This window comes from Cyprinodon variegatus, unplaced genomic scaffold (assembly GCF_000732505.1).
Source record: "Cyprinodon variegatus isolate N-32 unplaced genomic scaffold, C_variegatus-1.0 Scaffold682, whole genome shotgun sequence".
NCBI classification, from domain to species: domain Eukaryota; kingdom Metazoa; phylum Chordata; class Actinopteri; order Cyprinodontiformes; family Cyprinodontidae; genus Cyprinodon; species Cyprinodon variegatus.
Window position 1 is genome coordinate 37555 of NW_015151135.1, and position 17186 is coordinate 54740.

The following is a 17186-nucleotide window of genomic DNA, read 5'->3' on the forward strand; positions in this document are numbered from 1 at the left end:
TTTTAAAAAGCTAGAAAAAAAAATCTGAATTTAACTTAACTGTCAAACTTTTGAATGTACCTTTAAATGATGATTTCCTGATTTATTAAGGTTTCCTGTATTTTTCTCAAGCAGACCAAACATCAGGAGCCCCTTTTCTTTTTTCACTGGTGCCTCCAGACTCTTGAAGACAACCAATGAAAAGGCCATTTGTCCAAGCCCTTTGTGCTCCAGAGGCTGCTCTATTTTTAGGAGTTCAGCATTCATGTGACAATAGCTTGCCATTTCAGCCCCAGAGGCTGCAGCTCCTGCTCAGATCCGAGAGCTACTGAAGAAAAGCTTCAACAACCCCTTGTCTCTTTAGTTACCAATAACTTGTCTAAATCTGAGCTCCTCGTTCACATCATGCTGTGAGACGACACAGTTTGGCAGCTGCTGGATGTTCAGCCACAGAGTGGGAGGCCCCGGGTGCAAGAAGGCCTTTCAGCGCCTCTCTTTATATATAGAAGCCACACCTGTGGCCTCACCTCCTGACCTCGGCCCGCTTAGCTCATTTTCACAAGCTGATGCTTTCCTTGAGCGGCGGAGCCTCAAGTGACACTGGATGACTTGTTAATGATGCATTGAGACGTGGCACATTGTAAGGACGTGTCCAGTGTCTGGAGTGTCACACTTTAGCGTGCGGCGCCCGCTGCTGATGACATCCTTAAGCTTTGTTTGAAATGCTCTGCAATGCTAACAACAGTGTGATCTTAAGGGGACAGCTGCTGACAGCTCATGGTGGCTTCTCCTTGTTTTCATTTCTACACCATTCGCTGTCGCCAATAGATTTATGAATATAAAGCGTGGTTTTAATCACCAACATTGAAATAAATGTATTTGGAGCTTCTAAATTGTGTTTAAAAGGTAAGTAAGTTCAATTAAAACTAGTGTTGCACCGATACCGATACCAGTATCGGACGGGGCGCCGATACTGCCCTAAAATGGTGGTATCGGTATCGGCAAGTACCAACAAATAGGGCACAGATACCATTTTGAGAGCCATAAGTTTATTCAGCTTTTGTCGCCCACTCCAGGTAGGCAATAAAAACGTTTTATTTGTATTATCCAGTAGAACTTTTTATTAAAAAGTTCTTCGTATTAGATTTTTTCCTGCTTCACAAAGGTAGGCAGCAGCTTGACAAAGCCATGATGGCAATTATTTTACATTATTATGGTATCGGTATCGGCCGATACTGTACAGCCAGGTATCGGGTATCGGTATCGGGGCCAAAAAATGGCATCGGCGCAACACTAATTAAAACCATCTGCCACTTTAGAAAATCCACCTACAGACCCATGGACGTAGGTTTGCATAGGGACCATAGGGACATGTCCCTACCAAAATTTTGGACCGACCTACTTGTCCCCACCAACAGTTACATGTGAATAACAGGTTTATAATTTACAATACAGCATTTTTGCAGCAGTAGAGGAGTTCTGGATGGAAAATATTGACGGACGAATACATTTTTTAACTAAAATGCTAAATTTTTATTTTTTTTACAATTTTGGTATAATTCCTTTTCTAAGTGGGTCGCTCTGTGAGCTAAAGACATGTTTTAGAGTCTTTATACTCCAGTTAACGATCAATCGATTACTAAATTTGTTGACATTATTTCAATAATTGATTAATCCGATACATTTTTTCAGCCCTAAATAAAATCCATGAAATGGGTTAAAAAGAGTAACTGCATCCTAGACGTACAGCTTGTAGAGTGAGGTTAATATATTAAATGCTCAGTGTCAGTTCCTCTTCTAGTTCCAGTGCACATGTAAATACAATGCATTTATTTGGCGTCCCTTGAATCTATTATTTCGCTTTGTTTTATGATACAAAGAGAACATTTAAAAGAGTGGGGTTTACCTCTATTTATCCCTGCGCAATTCTATATCTTCAAAATTTAAAAAAAGTATAAATCCAGATTTACCTAATGTCTTAGTCGGTGGTCATTTCAAATGCAAACCTTTTCAAAGTGGAAAAAAGTCCTAATTCCTCATTCATCAGAGCCATTTAAGCTTCAGCCATTGATAAACAGCATCTATCGTGCGTAGTGCTTATAAAATTTGTATAAATGTAGCAAGAAGTGCTGCTTTTCTCTTTAGACGAAATACACCCTGATTTTCCCGTCAAGCATAAAAAAAACGAGCATGCATATTTTTGCATAGGACCGACATCAGACCAAATGTGTCCCTACAAAACTTGAAATTAAACCTAAGCCCCTGTACAGACCTTCCTATTTAATCAATTTAGATTTTTTTTCTTTTAGATTATACTTGCCTCTGTTGATATAAGGCAAAGTGTGAACTCCCCTTAGAGGTTTTTTTTATACTGATCTGTATTTTTCTTTAGATTTTCCTCCTCTTTATTATATATATTGCAGCTTTAAACAGCGGCCATCTAAATGAAAATCTATAGTTTACTACCCAGCTGTGTTTTCACCCTCTAGGTTTTATACTGGAAGCAAAATGCATCATTGGATAGAACCTTTAACTGCTATCAATCTCAGCCGAAGCATTTATGTTTATGTGAAATAAATTTAGGCAGTAGTTTATACTCTGTGTTGTACCATTACAAGGTTTGTTAAGAGAGAGAGGTGAGTCAAATAACGGATGTAAAGCTGGTGTGAAATGTGAGCAATTTTGGCTTTAAAGTCCCGACAGGTCAGTAGATCACACTTAATGAGCTGCTGATTTCCAAGCACTTTTGTCTCTTTTATATTGCTGGTGAAAGTCCATAGCTTCCCAGGGTTAATTGATATCATACAAATATAAATACCCATGTAAACACCCTGTGCAATTACCCTGTATAAGGATCCTACTATACAAAAAAAAAAAAGCTATCATATGTGGACGCATATGTACACTTCCCGGCCACCGTACACATATGATATATATATACTGTATATATCCCATGCACCTTTTTCTTCCTTTAGCACATTCTTCTTCTTTGAGCTGATGTAAAGACTACATTTCTCCACTGTGAGAACAATACAGTCAATCAAAGCAGATGGGCTACATCACGCCCAGAGTTGTCAAAACCTGAATTGCAAGGATAGATTTTTGAGGATTAGATTCACAGAGTTTCTCTTTGAACATTTTTTTTCCAACTAGGAATCCAGCTCATGGTTTCTGACATACTGTTCAACCTAATTAGTTTTTTTTTTTTCACTTTGATTTGTTGCTGTTTTAGGAAAAAACGTGGAGTTCAGGTCCAAACGGATCACACAACAAAATGGGAGAATTTCTGAGGAAGGCATTGGTGTTTAAAAAAGAAACAAACGAAAAATTAAGTACATTACATATAACGGTATATATATATACATTTTTTTTTTTTTTTTTTTTTTTAAACACAATGTAACCTCCATGATCCCAACAGCAGCTCAGCTTTTGAACAGCTTTAGGCAGAAAGCTGTGCAAACATCTGGTGGTTGTGCCTTTGATGTCACTGTGCTGATGCTTGACTAATTGCAGCGGCTCTGAAAGTTCGTTAGAGAATTATAGGAGTCTTTGAAGATGTATACAGTTTTATTCCTGCAGCCTCTTTGAAAATGATTGAGGACAAAAATAGGGACACTTACTTTTTCAGATCCCCTCACTATCCTGTGCAGGGCCATATTGCAGCCAGATAACAGGGTGAAACTTTTGAATCAACCAAAGATTCCATGTTTTAATTAAAGTTTACTAATCAAACTACTTCAGTAGGAGAAGACAACTTAGAAAGAGTAAAAGTTCCTTCGTAGTTTTAGGCATAATCCCATTTTTTTCCCCCAAAAAAATTATTGATAGCGATTCTCTGCTCCTGTGACAACCAATTCAACTGTACAATCAACTCTGACATTTCTGTTGCACCATTAACTGACCATGATCTTATCTATCTACAACTGAAGCCCAAAAACTGGAGTCCAGGCTGAAATGAATTTTGGAAAATTAACTACAATCTTCTTAAAACATGACACCCACTGCCATCATTTCAAAGAATTAATGTTGGATATTAAGGACTCAGAAGACTTAATCAACCCAATCCAAATGTGGGAGTTTCTAAATTACAAGATCATACAGTTTTCTATTTCATTCAGTAAAGAAATTAATAAAAGAACTTTTTAACTTTAAATTTTATACATAAATTAAACATATTAAACATATACTACATTAAATACTACATTAAACCTAATCCCTCAGAAGTAGACAGAAGTAGACAAACTTACAATATCAACCTCCTATCTAAGCTAGATGAAATGTATATCAGAAAGGGCCCAAGGAGGATTTATTAGATCAAGAGCCATATGGAAAGAGGAGGATGAAAAAACACAGCCTACTTCTGTCATCTAGAAAATAGGAGACAACAACAAAATACTATTAAATCCTTGATAATTAATCAAGTGGGAACCAACAATGAGAAAACAATAGCAACAGAGATCTATATATTGTATAACAACTTATATACCTCCAAATTTTCTGAACTAAAATGTTTAGCCAGATTGAAAAATGTATTCCTAATATTGCAGATGACTATAAACATGATAACATAAGGTTAGAGGAACTTGATAATCTTGTTCTTGCTAATCTTGCTTATCATTTAACAAAGCTCCTGGTCCAGATGGACTCACGGCTAACTTTTATAAACATTTTTTAGTACCGGTAGATATAAGAATTCTATTGTTTCAAGTTTTCACAGAAAATTTCATTTCTTGTTTATTTATTTTTTTAATTTAAACTAATCTTTCATAGATACACAGTTGAAACTGCAGCACGGACATCACTGGTGGTATAAAGATGACATTTGGGTGTTTTATTCAAGTTAAATACTAACCAATTTATTGTGGCGTAGAGTTAATAAACAACAAGAACCTTTTCCTAGTCAAAAACCCTTTCAAGAACCTGTGAATGGTCCCCTTCAAGTTTACCTGGCAGTGACAAATTTCTCAGTCATGCACTCAATCTAGCAACATATTGATTAAAGCAAATGGTAGGATGCAATTATTTAATAGTTTCTTTCAGTATTTTCTGTAGGCAGCCATGTTGGATTTTGATGCTATGGTTTGAATAATACCTTTTATTTACTGTCAATTTGAAACATTTGATTTAGTTGCATATTAAATCATACAGTAAAACTTTTGAGGTACGTTTTTCTTTTCTTTTTTTTCCGCTTTGGTTTCCTATCATGGCTAAACGCATCAAACTGGATATTTGACAACTTCATCTCTTAACCATTTAATGTATTTTGTCTTTCTCTAAGTAAGCAATTTCTTGTATTTTGAGTTTAGCTGAATATCTGTAAAAATATGTTTATAAAACTTCAAAACACACCTCCCTACAGGGTTTGCACAATTATTTTTGGTCAATTCAGATAGTCCTGATAAAACCAAAGGATAAGGAGAAGCTGCCCCAAAGTGACTGAAAAGACGATATAATAATTGAATCTAACCTTGACATGTGAATAATTCTACGTTAGGAATTTAAATGGTTATGGTAAGAGAAACTTGTCTAGATCAGCAGAGCAGATTTTATCCGGTTGAACATCTAATTACAGTCAAAGGAAATCATCAAGCAGGTTAACCTTCAGCCTGTTCTTATTGACCGGCCGCTCCAAACCTCTTTGTCCAGTGTCAATCTGGATGACCCAAAGAGATGCTTGCCTTTGGTGAGTGGATGTGTACGTGCGCGCTGTGTTTTTCCTCTGAGAGCCCGCAGTACTATAAGTGTTGTATACAGCATCATTTACCTGTCACTTCCTAAAGAGGACATAGTTTATAAATATCATCCAGTGGAGATGTGGCTCAGAGACTACAAAAAGTCAACCCCCATTGTTCACTGGCATCATTGTTGGTGTGACATCCCAGCTGCTCAGCCATGGTAAGTCTGCATGTGTGAGATGTTTCTTACATTAGGGGCAGGTGTGTTGTCTTGGCTTCAGAGAGATGCCTCTTTCAGGGCGGACAGCTGAGGAAAAAGCTCTTTTAAGCTGTAGTTTGTCATTTTTTACACTAAATCCAGTGTTTTCTCTTATAAATAATCTTAACTTTATGTCAATTTTGAGGAAGGTACCTTTATAGCTAATTAAGGGCTTTATCTGCTTAATTTACAATTAACTAGTTTATACAGTACCTTCTCTATTTTCAATGGCAAAAAGGCCCCCAAGAAAGCCAAAAAGAGGGCAGCCGAGGGAGCCAACTCGAATGTGTTCTCCATGTTTGAGCAGGCCCAGATCCAGGAATTCAAAGAGGTGAGAGCTGCTCAGTAAACTCTATGTAAAATCCACTGATTTCTGCTTAGCTGCTGCAGAGTTAAGGGTTGTACACACCCTGAGGGATCTTGCTTCTTTCACTCCTTGTCTTTCTGTTTCTATTGTTCACCACCGCAGTATGCCCACCTGTCTATTTTCATGCCTCAGGCTTGGCAACAGCAAGGCTTGTAAGGTATGTTGGTATGAAGGTCGGCGGTGCCCAAACATTCAGACTGTGTCATCAGTGATTAGGCCACAGATGAACTGCTGTGCGTTCCCCGGATGCCGCACAATATCCGAGGGGTGGTTTACGTGTTATAAATACCTGAGTCTTTGTCTGTAAAGAAAGAAAAGAGGAGTGAAAAAAGTATTTTACATTCAAGTGTTATTGTTGTAGAGATGAGACCACCATGGTTTAAAACAAGCATTTAATTTATTTCCTGGTAACGCTATCTCTCTCTCTGTGCTCCTAATTTAGGCCTTCACCATCATGGACCAGAACAGAGATGGCTTCATTGATAAGAATGATCTGAGGGACACTTTCGCCGCTCTTGGTATGTTGACATTTATACACAAGGATCATGGTGACATTAATCTTTAAGGAGTTAGGATTAGTTTTTTGTGTTTTGTTCTCAAAGGACGCCTGAACGTAAAACAGGAAGAGATCGACGACATGCTCAAAGAGGCTCCTGGCCCCATCAACTTCACAGTCTTCCTCACAATGTTTGGAGAGAAGCTAAAAGGTAGGAACATAAACCATCTTGAAAAGAGGGATTAATGGTGAGGCTACATGACCTTTCCCCAAGTAGCATTTATTTAGACTTATCTAGTTTCATATCTTCCAACATTTTATGTCTCTTATTTGGGAAACTGATGTGAAGGATTCAATCATTCTTACGGTACTCTTCTCCACGAGCAGCAGATAGAGCTGTAGAGCTGCAGGCCTTTTTTCTTTTTTTTTTTGCCCAAAGCACTTGCAGGTGATCCAGTAATTGCACCACAGTCCCTCCCTGCTACTGTTACCAGAGGGGGTGTTAAGAAACACCAGGACAGCAGAATAATACCACCTGTTCAAACGTATGGGCTAAAACTGCAGGTTTATAAGCAATTCTTGTAAATCACATAAACACACAATTATTACACAGATCCACTGCTTCTGTTCAAGTCCTTCATAGTTGTTGGAGAAAGGCTCCTTAGCAGCCGTGCATCCTTTATATAAGAATTGTAAGATAGAAAGAAAACAAAGATTTCCTGTTTTTACCGACCATCCCAAACAACACTAGTCCTCCGTTCTGCCTTGCCAGCCAGACGGAATTATGTTTGGTATTTCGCTGATGACTCTGGCCAGATCCGGCTGGACCAATCACAGCGCGGGAGGCGGGACTGTACGATGCATGACTCTCAGCGTTAGAGTTACCCAAAATTCAGAATCAATTTGCTGCTGGCATCACATCAAGCTGACGACCACAATGGAGCAGTGTTGCAATGAAAATCAAGAACATACTAGAAGGCACACCTTACATCAGGCATATCCAAGGTCAGTCCTCAAGGGCCGCTGTCCTGCAGGTTTTAGAGGTTTCTCAGCTTCAGCACAGCTGATTCTGATGATTGCAGTTCAGCAAAAGCCTATTAATCAGCTATCAATGGCAATCAGCTGTGCTGGAGCAGGGAAACCTCTAAAACCTGCAGGACAGCGGCCCTCTAGGACAGACTTTGGAGATGTATGCCTTACATTCTCTGATCTTTTAGGAAAAAAGACTACAAAATTACAAAAACAGAGTGTGCCGCTTTGGGTTTATCCATCACATCTGTAGTTTTCAAGATTGGTTCTCACCTAAAGATGTTGACGCTGTAAGTCCCGCCTTTGAAATGGAGCACTGCCAGCTACCAGACTGATGCGCCACAGTTACGTTGCATCAATCTGGCTGGCCAGGCTACTGTTCTTCAGTGTAAACTACTAACTGGGGATGGATTGAAATGAAATGGTTGGTCAGTTGATATAGGTATATTGTATTTGGTATGGCTATTATGCCTGATAACTGATATTCATCAATACCGTCTTATCCATCCATCCATTTTCTCCCGCTTAGTCCTTGTCAGGGTCGCGGTGGGGCTGGTACCTATCTCTAGTGCTGGTGAGAAGCGGGGTACACCCTGGACACATCACAAATCTGTCGCAGAGCAACACAGAGACTCAGAATCGAACCCAGAACCTTCTTGCCGCAAGGCAACAGCTCTACCCACCGGACCACCATGCAAGCCCTTACCTTATATATATCCTATGCAATTCCTTATACTTTGGACATCATCTAAAAAAAATAAACCGACCACACTGCTGATATCACTCCTCTGCATCCTGTGCTGCATCACCATCACTGTAACATGGCTGACCCCTTGTATTCACATCCACAAATATCACCCGATTTTACCAATAGGACCAACACCAGTGTTTTATAGTGTTAGTGCCCGTCTACACCATGTGTTACTACTGATTGCATTTTAATGAAACCTCAGTACTTCTTTAACTGTTAAAGTAACAGCTAAGTGGTGTTGGAAAAGTGGTGACGGCTGCTTTAACGACTGCAGGTGCAGATCCAGAGGAGACCATCCTGAATGCGTTTAAAGTCTTCGACACTGAGGGAAAAGGCGTGCTGAAGAAAGACTAGTATGTATCGTGGGTTTGCAGTATGCTAATTCTTTGAAAGCAGTGCTGCATAATCTTTTCTAGCTATGAAGACTGTTTTTCTTCTCTCCACAGTGTGACACAGATGCTAACAACTCAGGCCGACCGATTCACCTCTGAGGAGGTATTTTTTGGTGTTTTACACTAATTATCCCCATTAGCTACTGCTGATTACTTAAAGTAAGAGTGTGACTCGGAAAAGGATGGACGTCATTGTGACGGCCATCGTCAGGCCCATTTTCCCTCTGAATAATGAAAAGAGCATCAACTGAGAGTGAATCATCCCGGCTTTTGATGCACACAGACTAATGTGGTGTTCTTGTGTGATTTTGATGGTTAGATGGAGCAGATGTTTACCGCTTTCCCCCCCGACGTGGCAGGAAACCTGGACTACAAGAACCTGGTGCATATTATTACTCATGGAGAGGAGAAGGACCAAGAGTGAACCTTTTTGATGATATATTTTGTAAACGATAACTATCATGTAAAAGGGAGAAATTCTGCCTTTTTGCTTGTTTTGCTCTCATTGATTCTGTACGACTACAGAGTGAAATCAAAATGTTTCTTCCCTCATTACTAAAATAGATGGTAAGGAATTTAATTACGATAAGATGTTTTTTTTTCTTGTATTCAAAATACATTTTTGCTGCCACTGATCTGAGACTAATGAATTTGCACACCAACTACTGCTGTCCTTACATGTATTCTCTTGAAAATCTATTTATTGCTCTTTACTTTTCCACAGTTCCCCAGGTTCCCACCACAAACATAGTTGGTCTTTTTGTAAATTGGTTGGGAAGAAGCCTAAAGGCCTGTGGTAACTCTCAAGTGGCTATAGAGAAAACAAACTTGGATAATAGGTCTATCAACAGGAAAACCTATATGTTTTTCACACCTTGCATAAATCTGTTTTGTTTATTGTTTTTTTTAGTGAAGTAGCAAGGGTAATTAAGACCTGCTCTTTGCCTAGGTGCTTAGGTGAGGTGAGACAAAATAAGCGCTTTAGCCTATGTGTAAAATTATGCATGGTAAAAAACTAACACTGCACATAAACCTGGAGATACCAGCCTTATTATGACACATGGTGGTGGCAGAATCATGCAGTAGGGGTGCTTTTCTTCAGATGGGAGGAGGCCTGTAGAGTTAATAGATGTAAAATTGGTGCTAATCAAAGGAAAAGACTTTGACTTTTATTGCCATAACAATATAACAAAACCAAATTTCGTTTTGTACAGCTCTCATGACATTTCCATTTTTTTAAGTGCAGGAGTGATCAAATGGTTTGGGAGAAAAAACATGGTGCAAAAAAAAAAAAAAAATGCATTGGTATGGAAGTTCAGAGCATTTAATATATGGTGCAAATGTGCAGTATTTTGGTTTGGTGTTATAAGTTTGATGTAGAGTTTGTGAGATGATTTAGAGTTTTTTTTCCAACAGTTCAGCCATCTGATGACAGTGGGGAATAAGCGTTTTCAGAATCTAATGGACCTGCATTGAATGCTGCGAAGTCTCTTCCCAGAGGGCAGCAGGAAGAACAGTCCATGGTGGGGGTGTGAGGGGTATTTTATGATGTTATGAGCTCGGGACACACAACGCTGGGATGAAATGTCTTTAATGGAGGGAAGAGAAGCCCCGATTATCCTCTCTGCTGTTCTCACCACTCTTCTTCCAGTCTGAGGCGCTGCAGCCTCCAGACTACACAGTGAGACAGCTGATCAGAAAGCTCTCTATGGTGCTTCTGTAGAAGGTTGTGAGGATGGGTGGGGGCAGGTTGGCGCTACTCATCCTCTGCAGGACGTACATAAAAGAGAGAAACTTGTTAGTGGCAACCAAAGACAAGGTGTCTGTATGGAGGCTCACCTTATTAAACATGCAGCCAGGTCTGAAATAGACTCCAAAGCTAATTGATGCTCACAGACCCTCTTCTTCAACTGTGGTTTAACATGAGCAATTTAGTAAAGAAGATGTTGAGATGTCTGAAAACATCTGCCGCTAAAACTGCAACAAAAGGATGTTTTACAAAACACTGTTTCAGCTGAGCTTAAAAAAAAATCAGGTAGTTTGCTTCTGCTTTGTCTGTCTTTCATACAAAAACTCCTCCTCCAAAAGCCATTCGTCTTTAGGGGAGAAGTGGTAAGCTTACATTTCTATAGTTCTTTATAAATACAATAGTGATGTCAAATAAACATCACTGAACCCAGCTTCCTGCCTGCACATCAGAAACAAATATCTTCACCAGGGGGCCCTGTGGCCGGCACGTCAGAGGATCACATGTGAATTTTAGAACAGCACTTTAATCGCATAGCTGAATGTCGACAACAATTATAATCAGAGATTTACAGATTAGGATTTTACTCAAAACAGACTTCCAAAAACATGTGGCTGCTGAAACACCGAGGCATTACTCCCACAAAGACCTGTATTTACTTTAGACTCAGCTGCTGTGGGGATTGGTAATACAACACTGGGGATTCTACGCAGCTGGCTCACAAATGGATGGCACCACCTTCATCTATCTGACATGTCAGACTTACTGTAGTGTTGGAGTTTTAAAATATTTTGCTGTTGCATGAAAAATTGGTAGGAAAGAAACCTTAAGCGCAAAGCCCCCTTTGATGGATGGAATCATGTGTTTAATCTTTCATTGATCATTATTGACAAAAGGAAGGAGACAAATTAACAAATTTATTCAGGTTAATGTATGCAGAATTTCTGGATGTTCTGATGGTTGTTGTTAAACCAACAGGAACTTAAGGAATTGACATTTAGAACTGCATTGTCTTCATACATGAAAGATTACCAATATCTCCAAACTCTCTAAATATATCTATAAGAAAAAAAAAAAAACAGCAGGGTTCTGTTACTTAATGATTGGACTTCATAAGTAACAGAACCCTGCTCTCTATTACAGACACATGGAACAGCACTGGAAGTGAAGTTCAGTCACAACAGAAATCTGTCTCTATTTGGTTTTAAGAAGGTCAGAAAATTAATCAGCTTTACATCTGCTTTACATTGAAATCTAATTACGATATGTTTACATGGTGAACAACAGGAGGAAACCATTTTCATAGGGGTGGCCAGGCAGGGACCAATGTGCGCTGAGGGGTGGCCAAACAAGTTCAGGCTCCCTCTACACTAATCACACTGTAACACCAGGAAAAAATCTAACTAGGACATCTGTATTTTCAATCAAAATTGCTAATGATAGATTGTAAATTCAATTCAGTTTATTTATATTGTGTCAATTCACAGCACATGTCATCTCAAGACACTTTACAAACAATTTAACCAGATCATACAGTCAGATTGGTTCAAAGTTTTCTATATAAGGAAAAACATGTGATTGCATCAAATAATTGGTTTGAAGGCAATCCCTCACACTAAGCATGCTTGTAGCAACAGTGGAGAGAAAAAACTCCCTTTTAACAGAAAGAACCCTCCAGCAGAACCAGGCTCAGTGTGAGCAGGCAGACGAGCTCCAACCAGCTCCCATGTCAGAGGATGAAGAGAGCACATCCAGTCAGTCACAGTCAGAGAAACAGGACTACACTGAAATATGGGTCAATCTCAACCATCTATAAACAATGGTGTTCATGGCAGCAGCACAGCTGATATTTCTCTCCAGGGCGGTGTCACAGTCAAACAGAAACAGACCAGTTAGAGATTGAACTAACAGATTCTGCAGAGTGGGAGAATAGAGATAGAATGAAGCAAAATGATGAAAAAGGGTCCCTATGTCCTCCAGAAGTCTAGGCCTATTGCAACATAACTATACGTAGAGATAGGTCAGGATATCCTGAGCCGCTCTAACTATTACCTTTATCAAAAAGTAAAGTTTCAAGCCTACCCTTCAAATTGTATGAAGCCTTATTATACATATTAATACAACCATACAGTCTCAATGAATAATTTATGGTTCAACATAATCAACATGTTAAATACATTGAGCAGTTCTTTATCTTTAATTACATAGGAGACTCCTACAATTGCAGAGACACATACCTCCCCCCTATAAAACACAAAAAAATAGTTCTGAAAAGAGCATAAAATCTTTGCTGTGAATCATAAATATCTATAGCTTTGTTGTCATTTTATGGTTAATGCACTAACAATTAAAAAGTCACACAATATATTCCACTTCCCTGCTGCCACCCTCTGATGGACTGGGGAACTGCTTTTCCAGTGGTAATAAATTAGATCTGCATGGAAACAGCAAATCATCTGCCAGGGATGGTCAGTGACCGGCATGAGTCACCCCTGGCTATCCCTTAGTTAGCTCCGCCCCTAACAGGGAAGCATAAATAAGAGGACTGCTTTTGGCAAGTCTTAACTGATTGATCATCAATCCAACACATTGAGTTTCCTCTATGAACCTTAGATGACTCAAATTAAAAGACAACACAGGAAAGTCCCTTGATGATTTTTTAATTAACTGACGAAAGAAAGGACTGAGGAAGAAAAACTCTGAAGAAACCATTTCTAAAGGTAAGTATGCAACAGATAGGTCAAAGATAAAAAAAAAAAAATTAAGTAGTTTAAAGCAGGTATAGGTGATGAGACAATAACGTCAACATCTGCAAAGCCCTAAAAAAACAGCCACCAACCTACACGAACCTGTCAGAGGCTGCAAAACTCTTGATGCAAAGGTTCCAGCAGGACAGCAACCCAAATCCAAAGCCTAAGCTACCTTGGAAGCTTAGACAGCCACATGTGTTAAAAACATCCAGTCCAGCACTGATGGATATCCATATTTTTGGGCTCCAATGAAGCCAAAGTCCCCTGGTAGGAGATTAGCAAACCAAACACAAAAAGCCTGCAACTGTGATTCGAAGAAACTTTCTCACAGTGTGCTGTGGTAGAAAAATTAGAAACAATAAAAATTATATTGGAAAAGGTCTTAATAATATCTCGTTAAATTGTATCAAATACGTTGCAGTGACCATATCAAACCTTTGAACAGCTGACTATAACCTCCTATGGGAATCACATGTACAACCAAACAGCAATTCCTTCTCTGGAAACCCATTATATAAAGTGCAACTATGGGTTTCTATTGACCTTTGATGCAGTGCTTAAGAGCCTTTATAGTTCATCCATGAGGAATAATGGATGGGTGTTCTGTCAGAAGCCTCTGGTTTTGCAGAGTCAGTTTATTTAATGATGTCCTGATGGAGCTTCCCCTGGAAAGTTATTCGATTCTTTTGCTTAAAGCTGGGAACAAAGAATCCCTCCTCTTGTTAGATCGCCCTGATAAGTCTCCAAAACAGTAACTACTAAAAATAAATGTTTAAAATTTTAGATTTTCAAAGTAAATGTTTTCATTTTTTTTTTTGCTTTCTTCCCTTTTGCAAAGACAGACTGTTTTATTTATTTGTATTCTCTTCAGTAAATAAGATGCTTCAAGTACATAGCAGGGGGAAAAAAAATCATTTTTTATAATTACTACCCTCTCAGTGTTTGTGGTTTTAGTGCATTTACTCTGAGAGCACAAATGTCCTGCTACAATGGACACTACACTCATGCACGTGATCAACAGGACCTTAAAACCTAAGATAGTTTCATTCTGCGAGTCTGCATACACAAGTTTATCCAATATTTTTCCACAGATGTTTTTTTTCTCTTCAGCTAACTGTCTGTTCACACTTTTGACCCCTCCTTTAGGTGGTTCACCTTGCGTCCTCCTTTTGTTTTGGTTCTTTTTCGGCCCAAATGTACAGCTTTTAATTTAACTGAAAGTCGGAAACTTTTCCATATCAACAATAAAATAAATAAAATGTCAAAAATTTTAAGAAAACATTGGAAAACCCTTTGAGAATCATTTTATGAATTCATTTATTTAAAATATTAAAAATAAAAAAAATCAGATATTACCTCCCCCGTCTCAAATGACAATCTAACTCTTCTTGAACCTTTAGGTTGTGCTTTATTTCTGTGGAGAAGCTATTACATTGAACATCCTGCATAAGAGGAGACCAGTGTTAGACATCCTAACAAAGAAATATTATAATACCCTTAAAATGCCAATCCTTTAACCACTTATTTCAGAGATTATTGTTAGTTAAAGTATCATTTTTTTGCTTGACACAATTGTCCATTCAATTGTTACATCTCTTCACAGGACGGGACAGCAAAAGCAAAAGCTGAGAAGTAACTGCAAAAACACAAACACTTATTAATATTATTATCAATATACAAAAAGTGGTCTAGTTAATGTTTGCCACAGCAATGCAAGACATTATGAATGGTTTTTAATGTGACAAGAATTTCTGAAATTGTTTTTATGTTCACTTTTTGTTGACATAGAAGCCGTAATGCGATGCTGTGCAGGATAATCTTTGTTACCTTACCTCTTTAACTTAACGAGAAATCGGAATCATTAATCCTCTTCCATTTCCAAGACTCGGACAAATACATAATATTTATACTCTGCATTTTCACTGCTTGAATATATATTCTCCAAAGGATATTTTAAATTACTGTGTGTAAAAGATTTAAAAGCGAGGTGTCAGGATTGGAAACAAGTTCGTTTTTCTGACAATCTCTGTTTTTTTCTTCGAGACGACCTCTTTAGGCATTAATGTTAGAGATAAAACCTCCAACTCTCCCACAAATCAAACTACAAGAGACATTTCTGTCTGCTTATAACTGAAAAGCACGATAGAAGATTGCTTCTCATTGTTTAACTGTATGCCTGCTCTCTAACCCCAGTCAGCCTCGGCAGATTGCCGCTCACACTGAGCCTGGTTCTGCTCGAGGTTTCTTCCTGTAAAAAGAGAGTTTTTCCTCTCCACTCTCGCTACAAGCATGCTTAGTGTGAGGGATTGATGATGAGTCAATGCAATGAACTGGTTTTCCTTAGATAGAAAACTTTTAATCAATTTGACTGCATGATCTGGTGAACTTTAACGTGCCTTGAGATGACGTGTTGTGAATTGGCGCTATATAAATAAACTGAATTGAATTCAATTGTTTCCCACCTAATATCTCCCCTAGTTATTTGAATGTCATCTAGACATCATTGTAGCTGTGCAGTGAAGGCCTCAGAGGTTTAATAGAGAATATTGATGGACAAACTGCAGCATGAAGACCAAGGAACCTAGGAGATAGAAAAACTGATGTAGATATAACCACAATAAGCACAAATAAATACATTCTAAAATCTGTTGGTTCCAAATAATTTTGATATGAGATAATAGAACAAAAACGTGCCAAATATATACGATAAATTTGACTGGATTATATTTCCTTATAATTATACTCTGCAATTCTTAATGTATAACATTTAAAATCTTGTTGGAATCAGGGGCCAAGCTAGATGGGGGGCCAGGGGTGTCCATGGCCACCCATGGCCAATCATTGGCCACCCCTGTGGCCATCCATACCATTTTCCCCCTCTAATCCCTCAAGTGGAATATACAAAACATTTGAATTTTTCATATATTACTTAAGATTTTTTCATATATTCATAATTACTTGACAACAAAAACACTGTGGTTAATTATGCACATCAATATACTAACATTAGGGATGATAAGAACAGAATTCATCTTCTTTTCAGAACTAGATTTTGTTATATGGGGTAAAGAAAAAATGCAAGTCTTCTAGGAGTCATCAGAGATAAAGTAACTATTTTCCTAAAAACGTATTAAATAATAAATTTGTGTAGATATTAGTACTTGTAATAGGGCTGCGTATTTTTCCCAAAGTCCTGAATCGATTCGAGTTTGATTCATACATTTCTAAATCGATTAATTTCGATTCAATCTGTTTTTACAATCGTGAAAGTAGTTCAACTGTGTTTCAAAATACTCATGTATTTTATTTTTCCTGTCATATTAAACACAAACTTGTAAATCAGACAGTTTAAACTTGAGATGTGAACAAAACTGTCTCAAAAGTGCAAACTTGCTTGTGACAAGTGAAAAAGTGAAGCCTCACATAAGCAAGCAGACGTGACACAGCAGACATGCATGAGCTGCATTATCTCCACTGTACAAACCATATTTGCAGCGTTGTCTGTAATAACTACAGGGTGTTTGCTGGTCAGCCCCCATTTGTTAATGTCTTCAGTCAACCTGTTGGCTATATTTGCAGCAGTCTGGCTTGAGTTATCTTGTTGGTCTGTAGCATGAGATGTGAGGCGCCACTCATTATCAATTTTGAGGGAAGTCACCTTTATGTCACATATCCAGCACATTACTTTAGCTGTTTTAAATCCAAAATGGTTCCAGACATCAAACTACAGTTGGGACAGCT

The 17186-nt window shown here is 38.3% G+C and overlaps 1 protein-coding gene across 1 annotated transcript; it reads left to right on the forward strand.

Moving 5' to 3' along the window:
* Window positions 1–5829: 5829 nt before the first annotated feature.
* On the forward strand, window positions 5830–9583 carry LOC107097276 (myosin regulatory light chain 2, ventricular/cardiac muscle isoform). Its single transcript, XM_015394370.1, has 7 exons — window positions 5830–5874; window positions 6152–6244; window positions 6723–6798; window positions 6883–6987; window positions 8831–8909; window positions 9003–9051; window positions 9268–9583. The coding sequence occupies exons 1-7, from the start codon at window positions 5872–5874 to the stop codon at window positions 9370–9372; spliced, it is 510 nt and encodes a 169-aa protein (XP_015249856.1). The 5' UTR covers window positions 5830–5871; the 3' UTR covers window positions 9373–9583.
* The last annotated feature ends 7603 nt before the right edge of the window (window positions 9584–17186 follow it).